Genomic DNA, 17,814 nt, shown 5'->3' with positions numbered 1-17,814 from the left:
AGGACACTGGTGATAGCCGTGTGCAGCATTCATAATAAAATATATAGCAAAACATGTCAATGACACAACAACCAATCTTGCATCATGGTCAGTAATAGCTTGTGATGCAAAATACAACAAAAATACACTTAAACTAGAAAGCAGACCAAAGAAATTGAGTTTATAAGGTGACACCACCTTGATACATACAGATGCATCTCAATAAATGATAATGTCATGGAAAAGTTCTTAATCCACTCCTGAACCACAGACAATGTCAGAGGCGTCCTACCTGGGGCTAAGGAGAAGAATTTGACCAGTGGTCTAAAGTCCTCTTCTAAGTTGAGCGCATGTTTTGTATTTCATTTGGAAACCAAGGTCCTAGAGTCTGGAGGAAGGATGGAGACGCTCATAGCCCACTTTGCATGAAGTCCAGTGTTCCGTTTCCACAGTCTGTGATGATCTGGGCTGCAATGTCACCAACATCACTCCACCGTTTACCAAGAAATTGTGTAGCACTTCATGCTCCTTTCTGCTGACCATCTTTTAAAGATGTTAATTTCATTTTCAAGCAGGATTTGGGACCTGACCAAACTACCAAATGCATCAAAAGTGTTGGTGTGCTTGACTGGCCAGCAAACTCACTAGGCCTGAACCCTACAGAGAATCTATGGGGTACTGTCAAAGGACAATGAGAAACAAGAGAAGGTCACTGTCAAAGAAACCAGGGCTTCCAGACCACCTCAGCAGTGCCACAAACTAATCACCTCCATGTCATGCTGAATTGAGGCAATACTTGGGGTTCAATTACTGAGTATGTACAGTAAATAAACATAGTTTCCAGAAGGCCAACAATTCACTATATTTTTTTTTTATTATTGGTCTTATGAATTCTAAATATTCTGATTTTGAGATATTGAATTGGTGGGCTTTTGTAAATTGTGAGCCTAAAATGTCGCAATTTATAGAACCAAAGACTTAAACTACTTCAGTCTGTGTGCACTGAATATATTTACGAGAGTTTAACAATTTGAATTGAATTACTAAAAACTTTTCCATGACATTCAAATTTGAGATGGACCTGTAGGCTTACTTATTTACTTGAGTGAAAAAAAGACAATGTATATAAGATGTTAAACTAAGAAAATGAGAGCTGACATTTATTCTAAAGATTGAACAGTTTGTACAATAATAGAAATATTTATAGACGCTATTAGCTGAATTAAAAATATAGTGCACAGTTGCTGTTTAAAAATATTTAACACATGCTTAAAAAACAACAAAAAACTTATTCCAGGGTGGCAAAATCTTTTCAAAACATTTACAATTGTATATTTTACAAAAGATAAATAATTACTAATTTTATACAAAACAATCAAAAGCATGAAAAAATGTACCAGTTCCCATGTTTTTTCTTCTAATATTAACAGAAGAGGCCCTCCTTTTAAAAAAAGGCCATCATAGCACCATTTCTAACATTCACAAAACATCACTTCATGTACATTTTAATATCTTCCCGTCCACAGCGATGTTTCTTTATCAAACGTTATAGTCTGTCAAAGAGGTAAAACAAATACATTTTGTGAAATGAGTAAAATCCTGGGATTGTATTTTATAGAATGCTCCAATCCAGCAGCGTAAACAAGAATGTTCTAAAATCCACACATTTTTGTACACTTTTTTTTTTTTTTTTTCCTTGTGGAGCCACATGTGAATCTGACAACAGACAATATGAAAATCCCCTGAACATGTGGTGAAGGATGAAGACCGAGCTTTGAGGAACAGTTAGCGTGAATAAAGTGCACCTGTGTGTTTATGTCCTGCTGCTCAGTGTGAGTGTTTTTTCCTCTGGAGGGCCACCTAAGAAAATACAATCACAACCATTCAAATCAGTATATCCTACCACGACTAAATTAGTTATTACAGTTAACTAAAACAACCTAAAACCATAAAAACAATTGATACTTTAAAATACTTAAAAGTAAACATGTTTTAGCTAAAACAACTAAAACAGATTTTAAAGAAATAAATATAAAATAAAAAATAAATAAATTGCTAAATTAGTGCACAAAATTGCTTTCCTTGGATTTTTTTGTCTTGTTCTGAGCCAAAATGTGTAAAAATTCAAGATGGATTTTTGTAAAAAGGTTTTAGAAAGTTTTTGCTTGAAACTAATAAAATGCATTATGTATTATTTTTTCTTGTTAACAAAAGTAAAGCATTTTTGGCAGTGATTATAAACAAATTTAAAAAAACTACAGATTTTCAGCATGATGATGAATAATAAAAAGTGGGAAAAGGCACGCAAAAATTGTGCGTTGTGCTAGGGCCTTGAGGCGTGTGAGTGTTTTTGCCTGAATTGGCTACCAAACTAGCTAGAGAGTGTGTTTCTTTCAAACTCTGACTGTGTGAAGCAGGTTTACGTTGTGAGCATGTGAGGCCGATCCAATTGTTCAGACACAGGCAGCGTCCATTTCGAGGGTCACACAGCGCTCCGTTCTCACATTCACAGCTGAGAGCACAGTCGGGTCCGAACCGCATCATGCTGCAGTCTGACACAACACAGCACATGTTACACACACACACTCTCATACATGTGTAATGGTGAAGATGCAGTATCTCCTTCCTCACCACTATCACACCTGACCCCTGTCCGTCCTGAGGCACAGATACAGCTGCCGCTCACAGGGTCACACGGAGTGCCCTCTTCACAGTCACACGACCCAGAGCAGCTCTCGCCGAATGTGCCTCTGCTCGCACTCTGAGCAATAAAAAGAGGTGGTATTTGTTTTTGGTTAATGTTTACCTTATTTCATATAAAAATGTTTTAAGGTTCTCATTCATTTTAGGACTATATTTTTAATATATTAAACATAAATTTTACCAAAATAAGAATAAGTGTTTCTTTCAGCTATAGACAGAAATAAAACAAACTGAAATGTTTTTATTATTATTATTTCAGTTGTTTATTTTAAGATTTATTATATTGTTTGTTAATAGTATTAAAATGTAAATGTTTACATCTATATATCAATGTTATTATCAATATTTAAAATTTCGGAGTGTCAGACAGTCTTGTTGGCAGTGGCTATTTACACAATAAAAAATAAATAAAAATTTTAATAAAAATAATAATAAAATTTTTAAATAAAGTATTGGGTAGGGTTAGGGTATGTGTACTGTAGGGAGACATCTATTTAATAATTTGAATTATAATTAACATTTACGCTCAATAAATTGCATTCTGTTTTATAATATACTTCAGTACTGAGGTGCAGATAAATGCCATTTGCAATAAGTAGTATGAATAGCAGAAAATGCTATTTGCACTTAAATAATGTTATTTTAAATTAGTGTAAATAGCATAGATGTTGTTTATAATAAGAGCAAATAGCAGTAATATTTTCTTAGCACAGGTTTGCACAGATCTGTTTTCAAATGAAAATAGAATCCATTTGCACTTAGTGTAAATAGCATATCACAAAAAAATGCTGCTATTTTCACTTAGTGTGTAAAGGATTAATACAGGCACATGAATTATACATCAGTTCCTAAGAAAATTAATTAAGAAATGTTAAAATGTAAACAATCCGGAATTAACTTACCGTTTAAAAATGTTACTTTGATTTAGGGAAAACTTACACACATAAGACAGATTGACTACAGTATTTACGTATGTGTGTGTTGACTGATGAAGATGATGATCTAACCTCTCTCACAGCGAGAGCGTCATATCCAGAGGACAGAGACACTGTCCGGTTCTGGGGTCACATGAAGCCCCATTCATACAGTCACAGAGCTGCTGACAGCCAGAGCCGAAGAGACCGGCAGGACATGCTGAAACACACACACACACACACACACACACAGTGAGCACGCAGCTAACACTCACTTTGGGAAGAAGAGCTTCTCGCGAACCTCACCGTGTTGACAAAGATGACCGTAGTATCCCAGCTGACAGCGGCAGCTTCCTGTCATTCGGTCACATGTGCTGTTATTCTGACATAAACACTGCAGAGCACAGTCAGGACCAAAGCGACCCTCGACACACTCTAAACACACACACACACACAAAATCATAAAACCACTGATAGAAACACAAAACAGATTTGAAGCAAGAGAGTCTATGCAATTATATACACAATATACAGTAATTATGGTAACACTTTAGAATGGGGAAGACTTATTCACTATTAATTACAACTTTTCCTCAATAAATTTTTAATTTGCCACTTATTAATAGTTAAGGTAGTTGTTAAGTTAGGGATATAGAATAAGGGGTACTTAATTAGCACTAATAAATGGCTAATATTCTAGTAATATTCATGCTAATAAGCAACTAATAGGTATAACCACAAAATAAAGTGTTACCAAAATAAATATGTATCATATGTATTGTAAAATATTTAATTAAAGACTAGAAAATTCATAAAATATTCAGTCAAATGTACTGTGCAATGTTATTACACTATTCACAGTTTTTATAATATACACATGTATCATATGTAAAAACATATGAGATTTTAAAATATTATAGTTGTATTATTACATACTTTTATCATTTACATATTTTTTCAGTAATTTCCTAAAATAAATGTTGTATTATAATTTATTTTATTTTATTTTTTTATTTTTTTGCTATTTTTGTTGTTTTAAATACATTAATGAAGACATTTTTATTTAAAATGTTAAATTAGTTTCTATATAATACAGATAATTAAAATGTAATTACACTTTGATTCATATATTTCTACATGATGAAATGAATATTTGTAGCTAAATTTTATTTCTATCACACATCAGACTGAAACAAAACTCTAGATCTAATTATTGTTTAGAAAGAAGACAATAGATTCATAAGCATTCACTCTATTAATAAACAGATAAAAATAAATAAAAATTTATTACACTCAAATAACCTTTTATCTGAAAGAGGATTTATAATTTTAGCTAAACTGATTTTGCTTACTACTTTAATATTAATCATCATATTTAATCTTCATATTTAAGTATTTACACCCTTTAATATTACAATAATTTAATAATTTAATTTACATAAACCTTCTAATGGTGTGTCATGGTGGTAAAATATTTCATATTTCTACCAAATCTGTTAAACGTTTTTATTTTGTTATAGTATTTATTTAATGGGTTTTAATATATGGTTATAATAGTCTTGTATTCTATTTTGTTTTTATTGTAAATGTATTTTAATTCTGCATTTCTGTGATTTTTTTATTTTAATGTAATACATTTTAATTTTATAATACTTTTATTTAATTTATTTTTAAAAAAGCAATACATCTTCGCAAAAATATATTTATTTTAACCTCACATTTGTATGACTATTAATGTATTAAGTGTTTTAACTTGTTATTAATTTTCATTTAGATTTTATAGTTTTATTTTTAGTACTTTTTTTTTTTTTTTTTAAATGTATTTAATTTGACACATGATTTTAGAAATTCACATCAACGTTATGCCATGTTTCTGAAGTGAGATAATTACTAATACTGAAAACTGATTAGCATATTTGACCTGTTCACTGACATCAGTTTGTGGGTTTCCGATATCAATTACCCACTGTGATGAATCTTGGATGATGGATCATGTCTTTTACAAATCAGATGGATAAATTACCAATGAAGACAGCGTAAGAGCAGCATAATGAACTCTATAGTTGATGATGACCTCTCTCACAACGTGAGCCGGTCCAGCCGAGGCCACATGAACAGTTTCCAGAGACGGTGTCACACAGGCCTCTGTTATTGCAGTCACAGCGCTGAGAGCAGCCCACTCCAAAGCGGCCGGCGGGACACACTACACGCACACACACACACACTGCTGTCAGACTTCAGAGAACACACACGTCTGCCCATCATTGAACAGCAGCTCACCTTCCTCTGCCTCACACTCGCCCGGTGACCGGATCATTCCTCACACCTACCCTGCAGATGGCCACATGACCACAGTCCGGCCCGGCGTCCCCACTGGACATTCTGAAGGAGGAGAAGAGCGCTGGTCAAACACTGTTGTTTGAGATGCATGCTGTGTATTCTTTGAGTATGTTACTTACTGAGATGACAGCGGGCCCCGATGAATCCGGCGGACACTGCAGGAACCTGAGACCGAAGACAGACACCTTCGCTCAGACACTGACAACGCTTCTACTTGCAGCCGGGACCGTGAGAAACCTTTAGCACACACTACACACACATCCAACACCGCAGCATCAGTAAAACACTTCACTGAGTTTAAAGCACCACAATATTTAAATATTTAAATATTTATTGTAGTATTACAATAATTTAACAGTTATCTAATGTTGTGTCATTGTGGTAAAATATTTCATATTTTTAGTAAGTGTGTTTTAAATGTTTTAATTAGTATTTGTTATAGTAGTTATAGTTTTTTGTGGTTTTATTTTTTGTATTTTATTTTGTTGTTATTGTAAATGTATTTTAATTTTACATTTCTGTGATATGTATTTTAACCTTGCATTTTTATGACTTTAGTAATGTAAAGTGTTTTAATTAGTTGTAATTTTTATTCATTTTAACTGAGATTTTATATTTAATTTTACTTAAGAATTTTATTAATTTTAGGTAAGAATATAGGTTTTGTAGTATTTAAATAAAATGTTTTGACACTCATTATATTATATTATATTATATTATATTATATTATATTATATTATATTATATTATATTATATTAGATTAGATTAGATTATATTAGATTAGATTAGATTAGATTAGATTATATTTGCTGTATTCCAAAAAATTACCTCAAATTTTATATTTTTAGGATTTATATTTTTGGTAAGTATCAGTTTGTATTTATTTATTTTAAAAATGTTTTATTTTATGATTTATGATTTATTAATTTGTTCATTCATTCATTTATTTACTTGCTTGTGTTTTTAAAATTTACCTTAAATTGAAATTTTATACTTTACATTTTAAACTTTTTCATTTATTTTACATTTTCATTTATATTACATTTTTGGAAACATTTATTGAATTGTTATTTTTTTTAATGCTGATATTTTTTAATGCTTTTGTTGTTTTAATTTTTAAAATTTTCATATTAAAGAGGATTTTTGTATTGTTTTTTTAATTTGACATTGTTAGCATTTACACTGCTCAGCTCACAAAATCCCTTGCGTGGTTCTCTGATAAACTTGTCTGATCTAAACCACAGCAGAGGAACAAACCCAAAACATCCTCTGAATCCAGTGGTTTGTGGAAGTTTAAATGCAATCACTCACGCTCTTCACACTTGGGTCCTGTGAATCCAGGCGCGCAGTAACATGTTCCAGACACCGGGTGGCACAGCTGGTTTCTTTCTGAACACTGACAGAGCTGATTACAGTCGATGCCGAAGGTGCCGGGCAGACAGTCTGTTGAGAAACACACGGATGATAGTATTATTAGAACAGCACTTGTGATATAGTGATTTCTGAAGCAACAAACTCACTATGCTCGCAGCCATTGCCTGTGAAGCCAGGAGAACAGCCGCAGCGTCCCGTCACGTGATGGCATGGCGCCCCGGTGGGCAGGAGCAGCGCTGGACACAGTCCTGACCGTATAAGCCCGGCAAACATGCTGACATACACACACAGTGTTACACACAGATACTGGACAATAACATCAAGTGAAGCAGCCGAAATATCCCATTGACTTAATGTTGTAACCAAAATTTACTATCACTCAATCACAACTTAATAGCTGGCAAATCAGAGCACACATTGCTTTTTTAAAACAATGAGCTTTGAACAAATAGTTTCAGGAAGAAGGGGCATAGAGGAGAAAAATAATGCACAGTATGTGGAAAATGCATCAGTTTTTTGAAACTTAAACACATTGCATTACATCAAATACACAAAAGAAATGTCTTTTTAGCAACATCATATGACTCCTTTAAATTGAAAAACATTCATGTTTAAAATTATTGTCTCTCGAAAGAAAGTGTAGATTCTGAATCATTAAAACATTGAGACAAGCCGTTTCATGTTGATGTCAAAATGAAACATTTAGCACATTGCTTGCCCACTTGGTCTTTTAGTGTTGGTCTGATTGAAAATGCTAATTCATTCTGGCCACTAGATGCTGCTTTGAAGCATTAAAACCTCACAAACACTGCTTTAAATTAAATCAACCAAACACTGGAGGAAAAATGAATCGTTGAATGAATCGTTGAATAAATAGGTAAAAATAAGTGGATATTATAAGAAAATGAAAGTAATTTTTGACATTGAATGCATGTCAATCTGTTTTTAGGGATGACCAAAAACAAAATATGAACCTTTCATAAACCACAATAGAGGCACATAACATCTGAAATGTAATGAGCAGCGTTTGTGGATGAACACACAGCTCCTGTTCAACATGCTGGACACTGGAACTGACCTTTCTCACAGTGTCTCTTCCTCTCCATCCTGCAGGACAGAAACACTGTCCACTCACATGATGACAGGCAGCGCCATGGTCGTGACTCACACCGGCCCTCACAGTCGACTCCAAACCGCCTAATACACATGCTGACGCACACACACAGCTGATCAGCATAATTACACCCCACATTCCCTACACACTAATATCACATGTCAAATATTATTTTTACCTCTATAGAAAAGTTTTTTAGGTTTGCAATCATTTGGTCAAACAACGAAAAAGCCCACACCAGCCAGTGCTGACGATATTTTGTGAGTTGATGTGGACAAACGAGGAGCTACTTCATCTCCGGCTTTGGTTTAATCACAGGATATTCATGGATTCAGCAGATGTCTGTGAATGATCTTACCGCTTCTCACAGCGCTGTCCCGTCCAGCCTGGCTGACAAACACACTGACCCGTCTGTCCGTCACACTGAGCAATCGTTTAGACACTCACATCTCCTGACAGTCTGCCCCAACTGACCTCCTGGACATTCTGAGAAACACACACAAACACACACACACATATGTGAACATGAAGCATATATTTATGTAAGTTACATTTAAATAATATATACTGTATATGCATGACTCCTGTATCACACATCCTTTTTTGCTTTCTTTTAGCTTAGAGATTAAAACTAAATAAAATGTTCACGCTGAAGCACCGCTCAACTATTGTGAGAGGTGAGAGGAGAGGAATACAAGATCTAGAAACAGAGGGGTGTTTAATGTGTCTCAAGTGGTTGCCAAAATCATCTGACACACAAGTTAATCTTAATAGTGGAAAGGAAAATAATACCAGCATGGCACTATATATATATATATATATATATATATATATATATATATATATATATATATATATATATATATATATATATATACATGATGCAATGCCTGGAAATTAGTGGCTATTTTCCTTCCCAACTTCACAATAACTAGATCAATTTTTATTTATGTGCATTTTATCAAATACATAAAATATAGAAACATTTACACACTGGTTTGCGTCATGTCCTGATTATTTTGTGTTCTCTCTCTAAAGTGAAAAAGTAGCAAAATAAAATGTGAAAACCCTGAGCTTCTCCTACATTGCCAAAAATAGTTCTAAATCTCCAATAAAATCTCAGAGCCCAGCCAGACTAATTTAAGGACCAGTCTCTCACCCAGTTCACAAGCTGAACCTGTCCATCCACTGGGACAGAAGCAGCGCTCCACTGTCAGGGTCACACTGAAGCCCCACTCTGACACAGACACTCTCTGAGCACAGCCTGTCCTCGAAGAAACCTGGAGAACAACCTGGAAAAACAGGGAGCACAAAAACCTGAACTAGAACAACGAAATCATAGCCTCTCAAAGAAAACCAGTATTCAACACACAGGATATATCATAATATCAGAAACACTGACTTTCCTTCATAGCAGGCCTCCATTCTACTCTACTGGAGGGTATTTTGTTCTTGCAACTTGGTAACTGAAAAATAAATATGTGAATACATAAATAATATTTGTGTATGAAAGTGGATTGTGTCTAAACAAAAATAACAGAATTACTGCAGCAAACATTAATATTTTATTGTTTAGTAAATTTATTTATTAACAACAATACACTTTGTGTCCTGAATGCAATTTTTGAGAACTTTTTTTTTTTTTGAAAATGATATAAACATTGGCCCAGTGTAAATCTACAAAAATGTGAATCTGTGTGGAAAGGGATTGTTTCGACATGTATGTCATCTTTATGTGAAAAAGAAGAACTCATAAAGGAACAAATATGCTTTTTTTTAAATACATTGTCATGTATTTTACCCTAAATCCATCAAGATGCAGTAATGTGATTGGCTGATTAGATATCTGTGCTTATTTGTGAATAATTTCTGAAGGATTGTGTATGAATTTATAATTATAACTGAATATTCAGCTTTGCATTACAGGAACAAATTACATTTTTAAAATATATTCAATTCAATATTATGTTTTTTACTGTATTTGTGATACAGTATACAGTATATAGTGTATATAGAAAATATACAACAATATCGGTCTTACCTTAATAGACTAAAAACATACACTGTTTAGTGACAGTAGTGGAACAATTTACCCCAAAATTAATTAATAAATTATAAACTACTTTACTTATACATACTTTTAAAAACAAAATGAAACAAATACTTAAACAATTATATATTTTTAATTATATGCACACACATACATATATATATATATATATATATATATATATATATATATATATATATATACATTATTGTGGGAGTCTTTAATAAGATTTCAACACATAAATACTTTTAAATTAGTTTTTTAGTTTAGCAACTTGCACCAGTTATGTAGAATGGCCCATAGAGTATATATCAAAGATTGTAATCTTATTGCCAGGAGCAGGTGCTTCCCGTCCACCCCGCACTGCACTCACACTGACCGCTTATAGCATCACAGCTGCTGTTATTGTGACAAACACAAGTCTGAGAACAGCTCACTCCATACAATCCAGTAGGACATGCTACAGAGCAGCAAACACACACACACACACACACACACCAAATTACTCCACTGGAAACAGCTCTGTGCAAGACAGGAAGACCACATGTGCTTGTAAAAGCAGAAATTACGAACAGAACATCATTCCCTGCACACATCAGCAAGATACACATCCCGCTTCTTTAAAGAGCTTTAGCAACTCCCTCGGGTGAAGTACAAGAGGCCGAGCAACCACATGCACACTGAAGGTTAAAAGTTGCTGATTTTCAATAATAAGCTCACTTTGGTTACAGGGCCATCCAGCCGGGCCGACAGGCACATACACCACTGATATGATCACAGAGACCCTGCCTGCACACACACTCCATGACAGTCCAGACTATAGAAACTCCTGTGGACAGGCTGACATACAAACAAATAAAAAGGTCAAAATAACATATCCTATTATACGACTGATGTAAATGTATGATAAAAGCAACAATCGTGAGCATTTTCAGCAGTGCTCCGGTCCAGCCAGTCTTACAGGTGCAAGCCCACCCCACATGGTCACATGACGCCTGGTTTCTTTACACTGGCAGTGATGCTTGCAACCCAGGCCAATGCAACAGCAGGGCATTCTGGGACAGACATAGATCACATTGCAAATGGATGCTCACTAATGTAACAATTTTGACAGATACTGAAATATCTAAGAAAGACTAGATGTCAAATCTAAAATGAGAACACAATTTGGAGATTTATATCGTAATTAATTTTTCAACTTTCAAGACAAAGTTTTAAATAAAAAAATATGATTTAAAAGACCTACAATAAATGTTACAGTGCTTATTCCATAATATATACATACAAATGTTATGTATCTTCTACATATTATTTTATTTTTATTTTATTTTGTATAGCTTTCCAATATTTCATCAACCATGAATATTCCATGAATATTGTATTGTTAATAACAGACATTGCAGTATATATAGAATATAGAGGAACTATTAAACTTAAAGTAGTTCTGTATATGTAGTAAAGTATATGTCAACTTATTCTCCTAACTTAAACCTCCCAAATAGCTCACTTCCCTGACAAAGAAGCTGGAAATTAATGAAATTTAGTTGACGTGGTAGATAACATGCGAGAAACTTACTAATGCTAGGTTAAATTAGTAGAACGTATAAGAATATTAGAATTAAGTGAAACCTCAATGCATGCAAGCCCATGACCTTATGTTTCCACTTCTACAGATCTACAGAAAAGTTGCTGTGCCTGCAGGTGTTTCACTCACTCTGGTCACAGTGGTCCGTGAACCCTGCCCCTGCAAAGACAGTGTCCGGTCTGGAGCATCACACACTCCACAGTCACACACACTCACAGTCCAGACCTCAGCTGCCCATGTCACAGACTACAGTCAGAATACAAAATCAATATCTGAGTAAAAGTACAGATAATAATATATAACTGCAGTCAATAAAAAGCTGAATGAGACGTGCACTTTCCTGCAGTTGTGGCCTGTCCAGCCTGGAGGGACAAGCAGCCCCAAGAGGGATGGCATCGCCTCCATTGGTCACAGGTACATCTGAGCTGGCAGCCCATCCGGCGCTGCGGGACACACTGAACAAAAGACACGTTCTAAAACTCCCTACAGGACAGGGATGTGTGTGTGTGCTCTGAGATTTTACTCACCGGATCTGGCACAGTCTGCCAATGAATCCAGGAGACAGACACATCGAGCCGGCTCACGGTCACAACGGGCTCTCCGCTCTTCCATACATCATGTGGACACTGCCTCCCATCCAGCACCCCAGAGACTTTTGGGCACTTCTGGCACAGGAACATAGGAAAGTGTGTTTGGATAATTCATCTGACAGTATTATGTTCAGAGATCGTCTACACTCAAAGATATGTTCCAGGTCAAAATACTATGTTATATGTTATACTATATAAATACACACACACACACACACACATGCATATATATATATAGTATATAGTATATATTAAAATATATTAGTAAGGTTTAATGATTAATTGTATCCAAAATAATAGTATGTATGTGCATAATATATGTGGTGTACTATGTATATTTCTTATGTATTTAAAAATACAAACACATGCATTTATATATTTAAGAATATGCTATTTTAATATATTTTAAATATTTTCTATTTATATAAAGTAAAAGAAAAATAAATATATAAAGGTATACATATTTTCTAAGTATGTACTGTATCTTAGTGCTTAAAAAAATGTTTAAAAATAGTTTTAGTGATTTACAAAGCAATTAAATAGCTTGAAAAACTTTTACCTATTTTTTTGTTTAATTTGATTGTGTTAAGGTGTGTTTTTTTAACTGTATTGAATCAAAGTATTAAAATTTTTACTTCCTATTTTATATATTTATTTTGTTTATATTTAAAAAAATATATATATATTTTGGTGATTGCATGTTATTTTACGTATTATTTTTCTATTGTATTTCATTAATGTACTTCAAAGCTAATTTAAATAAAATGACAAATACATTGTATGTATAACAACTTATATGGATTTTATCAATTTAATGTATTGTTTAATGTATTGTTCGCATGTTGTTTGACATTTGTATTGTGTTGTGTACAGAACATTTTTTTTTTATACTGCAGGAGTATATGAGCCACTAATACAAGTTTACTTATATTACTGTAATACTATTGCTGTAAAAAAATATTATGTTAGAGGTCTCTTGATAGATGTGGAAGATAATATTAAAAATACAGAACAATATAAGTATGACATGCTATGCTAGTATAATAACATCACCTTTCTACAATGTTTTCCAAACGCCCCATACCATTACAAGCACTGGCCAGTGATCCCCTGTCACATGGTGCCCTGAGCAGTCACATTGACTGAAAGCAGCCAATGCAATCTCCCATCAATGCAATCGACGCAGTAATGGCAAAATATGCTGAACATGTGAATACAAATCAAAGTCACATTCAACTTCCACATTTGCAGCTATTGATCTAACTGTGCGACTAATGCATGTCTACACTTTAGCCCCAATGGCCTTAAGACTATTTGGACATAATATGTGTATTTTAATTTGACTTTATCTGATCAATTCATCGATGCATATCAAGTACTTTATCTAGTTTGACTTGATATACCTTTGGTCAAGCATTTGTCTCCTTGTCTTCCAAAGCTGGACACTGCGCTGACACCCGGTCACGCGATCACAAGTCACTCCAGCTCTAACAGGAGCATTTATTATCACAGCCAGAGCCAAAGAAGTTTGATTCACACTCTGTTAAGAAAAACATGAATACTGACTGGGGATCAGAACATATAATTTTGTATAGCTAATAAAAGTTATTATTAGTATTAAGTTATTAGTAACTATTAATTTAATACATTTTTAGATAGTATGTCTTAATTTCAAATGCAAATTTTCAAATTTTATTGTAAATTTTAGTTTTTATTTACTGTAGGTCTTAATAAACAAATAAATAATTTTATTTAATGTTTCCAATTGTTTTTTATTACATTTCAAAAGCTAATTTAAAATAAAAGTAAAATTTAAATGATATGTGATGCACAAAGTGCATTTCATTGTTTTGTTTTTGCTTTTCTCTTTTCCATACACGATTAAAACACTTGATGCAAATGTTAAATTAAAAATTTGCTAAAAAAATAAATAAAATGCAATATATATATATTGCAAATGTGATCTTGCATCAGTCTAAGGGGATGTCATGCAAACTGACCATCTTTGCAGGTTTCTCGCTCTGATAAACTCAGGCTTGCAGATACAGGAGCCATGATGACGGTGACACTCTACTGTGGCCTCCTGTTGAACACACTGACACTCTTCAGAAATAGCCTAAACAATGTCCATTTCTAGGACATGCTGCATAAACACACAGGACGCAGAAGTCATAAGTGATCTAATGCACCCTGCAACTAGAACTTTAAGTTATTAATTATGCTTACAAAGCACAGTGTAGATTTACTATAGTACAGCACTCCACGTAAGGGCAGAACCCTTCCCAGACAGTCCCAATATCACAGATATCACTTCCCCATAGGTACGACATATGACATCAAGTTATTCTATGACACCATACTTTATTACAGAACTTCCGCATAGCGACCCCTTGGGATAACCTGAAATTATTTTCACATCAATATAAATATTACAGGTGGTTTGCATTTTGTCTATTATATCTTCCATGCAATGAAGGTGTTCTGGAACGCACCATCCTGACACAGCCTCCAATGACACCTGTGACAGTGGCAGCTCCCGGGTGACAGGACTGCCACACACCACTGTTCATACACTTACAGCCCAATGAGCAATTCCTGCTGAACCAGCCATCTGGACATGCTGGACAACATATAAATACACACAAGAAAGAGGTGGTAAGAGGCTTTAAATACATGTAAAGTACAATAAAAAACCTCATTTAAAAGAAATTATCCTTGTATCATATTTCATATACATTTTGTGTGTGAAAAATAAAATAATTGACTTTTGACTTTTTTAAATCCCCATAATTTGACTTTTCTAATATAAAACAGTTTGTTATAAATCAGAATTGCACATATAAACAATTAGAGAAAAAGTAATTTTTTTTTTTACATGGTAAGAAATAAGTTTGTACTGATTTATACCTTTAAAACTATATCTCTTGATCATGAAACTATGCATATAAATACTTCATCTTATTAAGATTAAAAACCTATTATCTTACTATTAAATATTATTAGAGAGTATAGAGTATGTCTGATATTTATTGTATGTACTCTTGTGTAATCTGCTATACAGCTATAAAGATTATATGTCATATGTATATTTTTGGACATTTTTTCAGAAATACACACATATATGAGCATATATATATATATATATATATATATATATATATATATATATATATACATAAATACACAAATATTTGGTTTTTTGATTAGGTAAACAAAATACTAGCTGAAAATAAAAACTAAATAAATTTTTCCATGACTATTCTATACGCTAGGTTTACAGGGTTATAAATTGCCCTTATTAAATGTGCTGTGGTTTTGAATGTGCATGAATTATCTGTTTTAATAATCTTTAATAAATAAAAATTAAATTTTTCCACTTGTGAAATAATATTGATGCAACCAAGCATGATTGCTGATATATTTCATGACTACTACCCTTTCAGAGAAACTTACTCTCATTGGCAAAAGGATCCCTGTCCAGCCATCGACAGTCACAGCCATTTCTGAGTTTGTTACATACTCCTCCTCGCTACTACAGTCCTCACATGATAGACTGCAGTCGGCCAAAATGAATCGCCCAAACATACCAAAGACAGACCAGAGGACACACTCGCAAAATGTCAACTCAAAGCTTCTATTCATCACGGCTATTAGGAGAACGTTAACGTTATTACTGGTTACGTATGTAACCTCATTCCCGAAGGAGGGAATGTAGCTCGCCATATATAAAACTGGGATCTCTACTGAGTCTAACAAAACAAGTCAATGGACATTGGCTGCGATGACTGCATCCAGCTGCAGCCATCATGTTGAGTATAAGTAAGCAGCTGGTGCACGTGATGATTCATGTTTTCGCCCGCAGCTCAGCTGTGGTACAGCAACTGTGGCTACGTAGACGTGATGTTACATACGAATTCAAGACGCCTCTTCAGTCGGTCACTTTCAGACGTTCCTTCAGTCAGATGTACCGCCAGGCTGCATAATAAAGCGCGAAACTATGAATACATATACAGGATCCTCTAAAAGGTTCACTCCATTTGGCACAATTCAGATTTCAAGAATTCATTAGATGAAGGCCTGGCACCAAATGCTCCATGACATTTGGGCCACCTAGAGTGCAGGAGGACCCAACAGGGCTCACCCGGATAGTGAACTCTCTGGAGTAAGCCGCCTCTGAACTGGCCTCTCAGCGCCACTGCCTGCGAAATGAGAACAAAGGGAGGAAACTGCCCGACACGTGCGCCATAGTCGCCTCAGCCAGAGGCACCACAGAGGGCTGGGAGGGAGCCATGTGAGATAATGATGCAAATAAAATGTTTATTCAATAATAAAACATTTCATTAATTACCATTTTATTGACATATTCAGATGACCAACAAAAGTTATACACTGTATAATAACCCTAGTAAGTATAATAATTACAATATATGTATTATATAATTTTTATAAATATAAATGTATACATGTGAATAATTTCAAAATATAAACTAATTATGATGAATAGTTTGACAGCACTACTTTAAACACAAATATTTATTAGTAATAACAATAAAATACAAGAATTTTTCATTTCATTTTATCTTGTAAAATAATTAAACCAAAGAAACATAAAAGAAGCTTTACAACTACTTTTAATTTACTTCATTTACAATAATAAATATTGACAAAAAGACGAAAACAAACATTGTTTCAGCAGAATTTTTCCGTTATGTGGTCTCAGCGCCATAGTTCCGTGCTTCACCTGTGAGTCACTGGCGTACCGCTCCAGGATTCGCTCAGAGTCCTGCAGGATGGTGAGCTGAGGTTGGGGTTTATTCAGCACCTGACCCGCTCAACGCTCCACAGACTCATCCAGCACTAGGACAAACCATTCCTTTGAAACTAATTAATCTAACAATTATTACATACAATTAATCAACTTATTAACAATAATTCCGCTTAAAGATTGCTTTATTTTACATTAAGTAGTAAACTTAATGAATAAAAAAATATTTACATTTTATATGTATATTGTTAAGTGCTTCTTTAAACTCCATTTGTTTATCATTTATATGTATATATAATACATATACTTACATTTTTATATGTATATTTTGTATTTTATATTATATATAAATATATTTATTATATAAACATAAAATAGTTTGTTTCATATACATGTGTA

The 17,814-nt window shown here is 33.8% G+C and overlaps 1 protein-coding gene across 1 annotated transcript in view; it reads right to left on the bottom strand.

Moving 5' to 3' along the window:
• Positions 1 to 2,200: 2,200 nt before the first annotated feature.
• megf6b (multiple EGF-like-domains 6b) overlaps positions 2,201 to 17,814 on the bottom strand; it is a 60,394-nt gene continuing 44,780 nt past the window's right edge. The window contains 36 exon segments of the mRNA XM_043252523.1: positions 2,201 to 2,531; positions 2,611 to 2,729; positions 3,669 to 3,816; positions 3,903 to 4,031; positions 5,671 to 5,799; positions 5,877 to 5,892; positions 5,894 to 5,978; positions 6,052 to 6,167; positions 6,169 to 6,185; positions 7,249 to 7,380; positions 7,458 to 7,532; positions 7,535 to 7,585; positions 8,390 to 8,405; positions 8,408 to 8,470; positions 8,472 to 8,520; positions 8,787 to 8,854; positions 8,856 to 8,911; positions 9,585 to 9,630; positions 9,632 to 9,717; positions 10,807 to 10,935; positions 11,196 to 11,206; positions 11,208 to 11,282; positions 11,284 to 11,315; positions 11,393 to 11,476; positions 11,479 to 11,519; positions 11,522 to 11,530; positions 12,190 to 12,217; positions 12,219 to 12,242; positions 12,244 to 12,271; positions 12,273 to 12,308; positions 12,398 to 12,434; positions 12,437 to 12,503; positions 12,588 to 12,725; positions 15,143 to 15,270; positions 16,792 to 16,849; positions 17,392 to 17,448. Coding sequence (XP_043108458.1) covers positions 2,245 to 2,531; positions 2,611 to 2,729; positions 3,669 to 3,816; positions 3,903 to 4,031; positions 5,671 to 5,799; positions 5,877 to 5,892; positions 5,894 to 5,978; positions 6,052 to 6,167; positions 6,169 to 6,185; positions 7,249 to 7,380; positions 7,458 to 7,532; positions 7,535 to 7,585; positions 8,390 to 8,405; positions 8,408 to 8,470; positions 8,472 to 8,520; positions 8,787 to 8,854; positions 8,856 to 8,911; positions 9,585 to 9,630; positions 9,632 to 9,717; positions 10,807 to 10,935; positions 11,196 to 11,206; positions 11,208 to 11,282; positions 11,284 to 11,315; positions 11,393 to 11,476; positions 11,479 to 11,519; positions 11,522 to 11,530; positions 12,190 to 12,217; positions 12,219 to 12,242; positions 12,244 to 12,271; positions 12,273 to 12,308; positions 12,398 to 12,434; positions 12,437 to 12,503; positions 12,588 to 12,725; positions 15,143 to 15,270; positions 16,792 to 16,849; positions 17,392 to 17,448 — 2,670 coding nt within the window. The 3' untranslated portion in view covers positions 2,201 to 2,244.

The sequence above is a fragment of the Puntigrus tetrazona genome, chromosome 11 (genome assembly GCF_018831695.1).
Source record: "Puntigrus tetrazona isolate hp1 chromosome 11, ASM1883169v1, whole genome shotgun sequence".
NCBI classification, from domain to species: domain Eukaryota; kingdom Metazoa; phylum Chordata; class Actinopteri; order Cypriniformes; family Cyprinidae; genus Puntigrus; species Puntigrus tetrazona.
The sequence above is the reverse complement of the archived record's forward strand: the minus strand, read 5'-3'. Positions and strand labels throughout refer to the sequence as shown.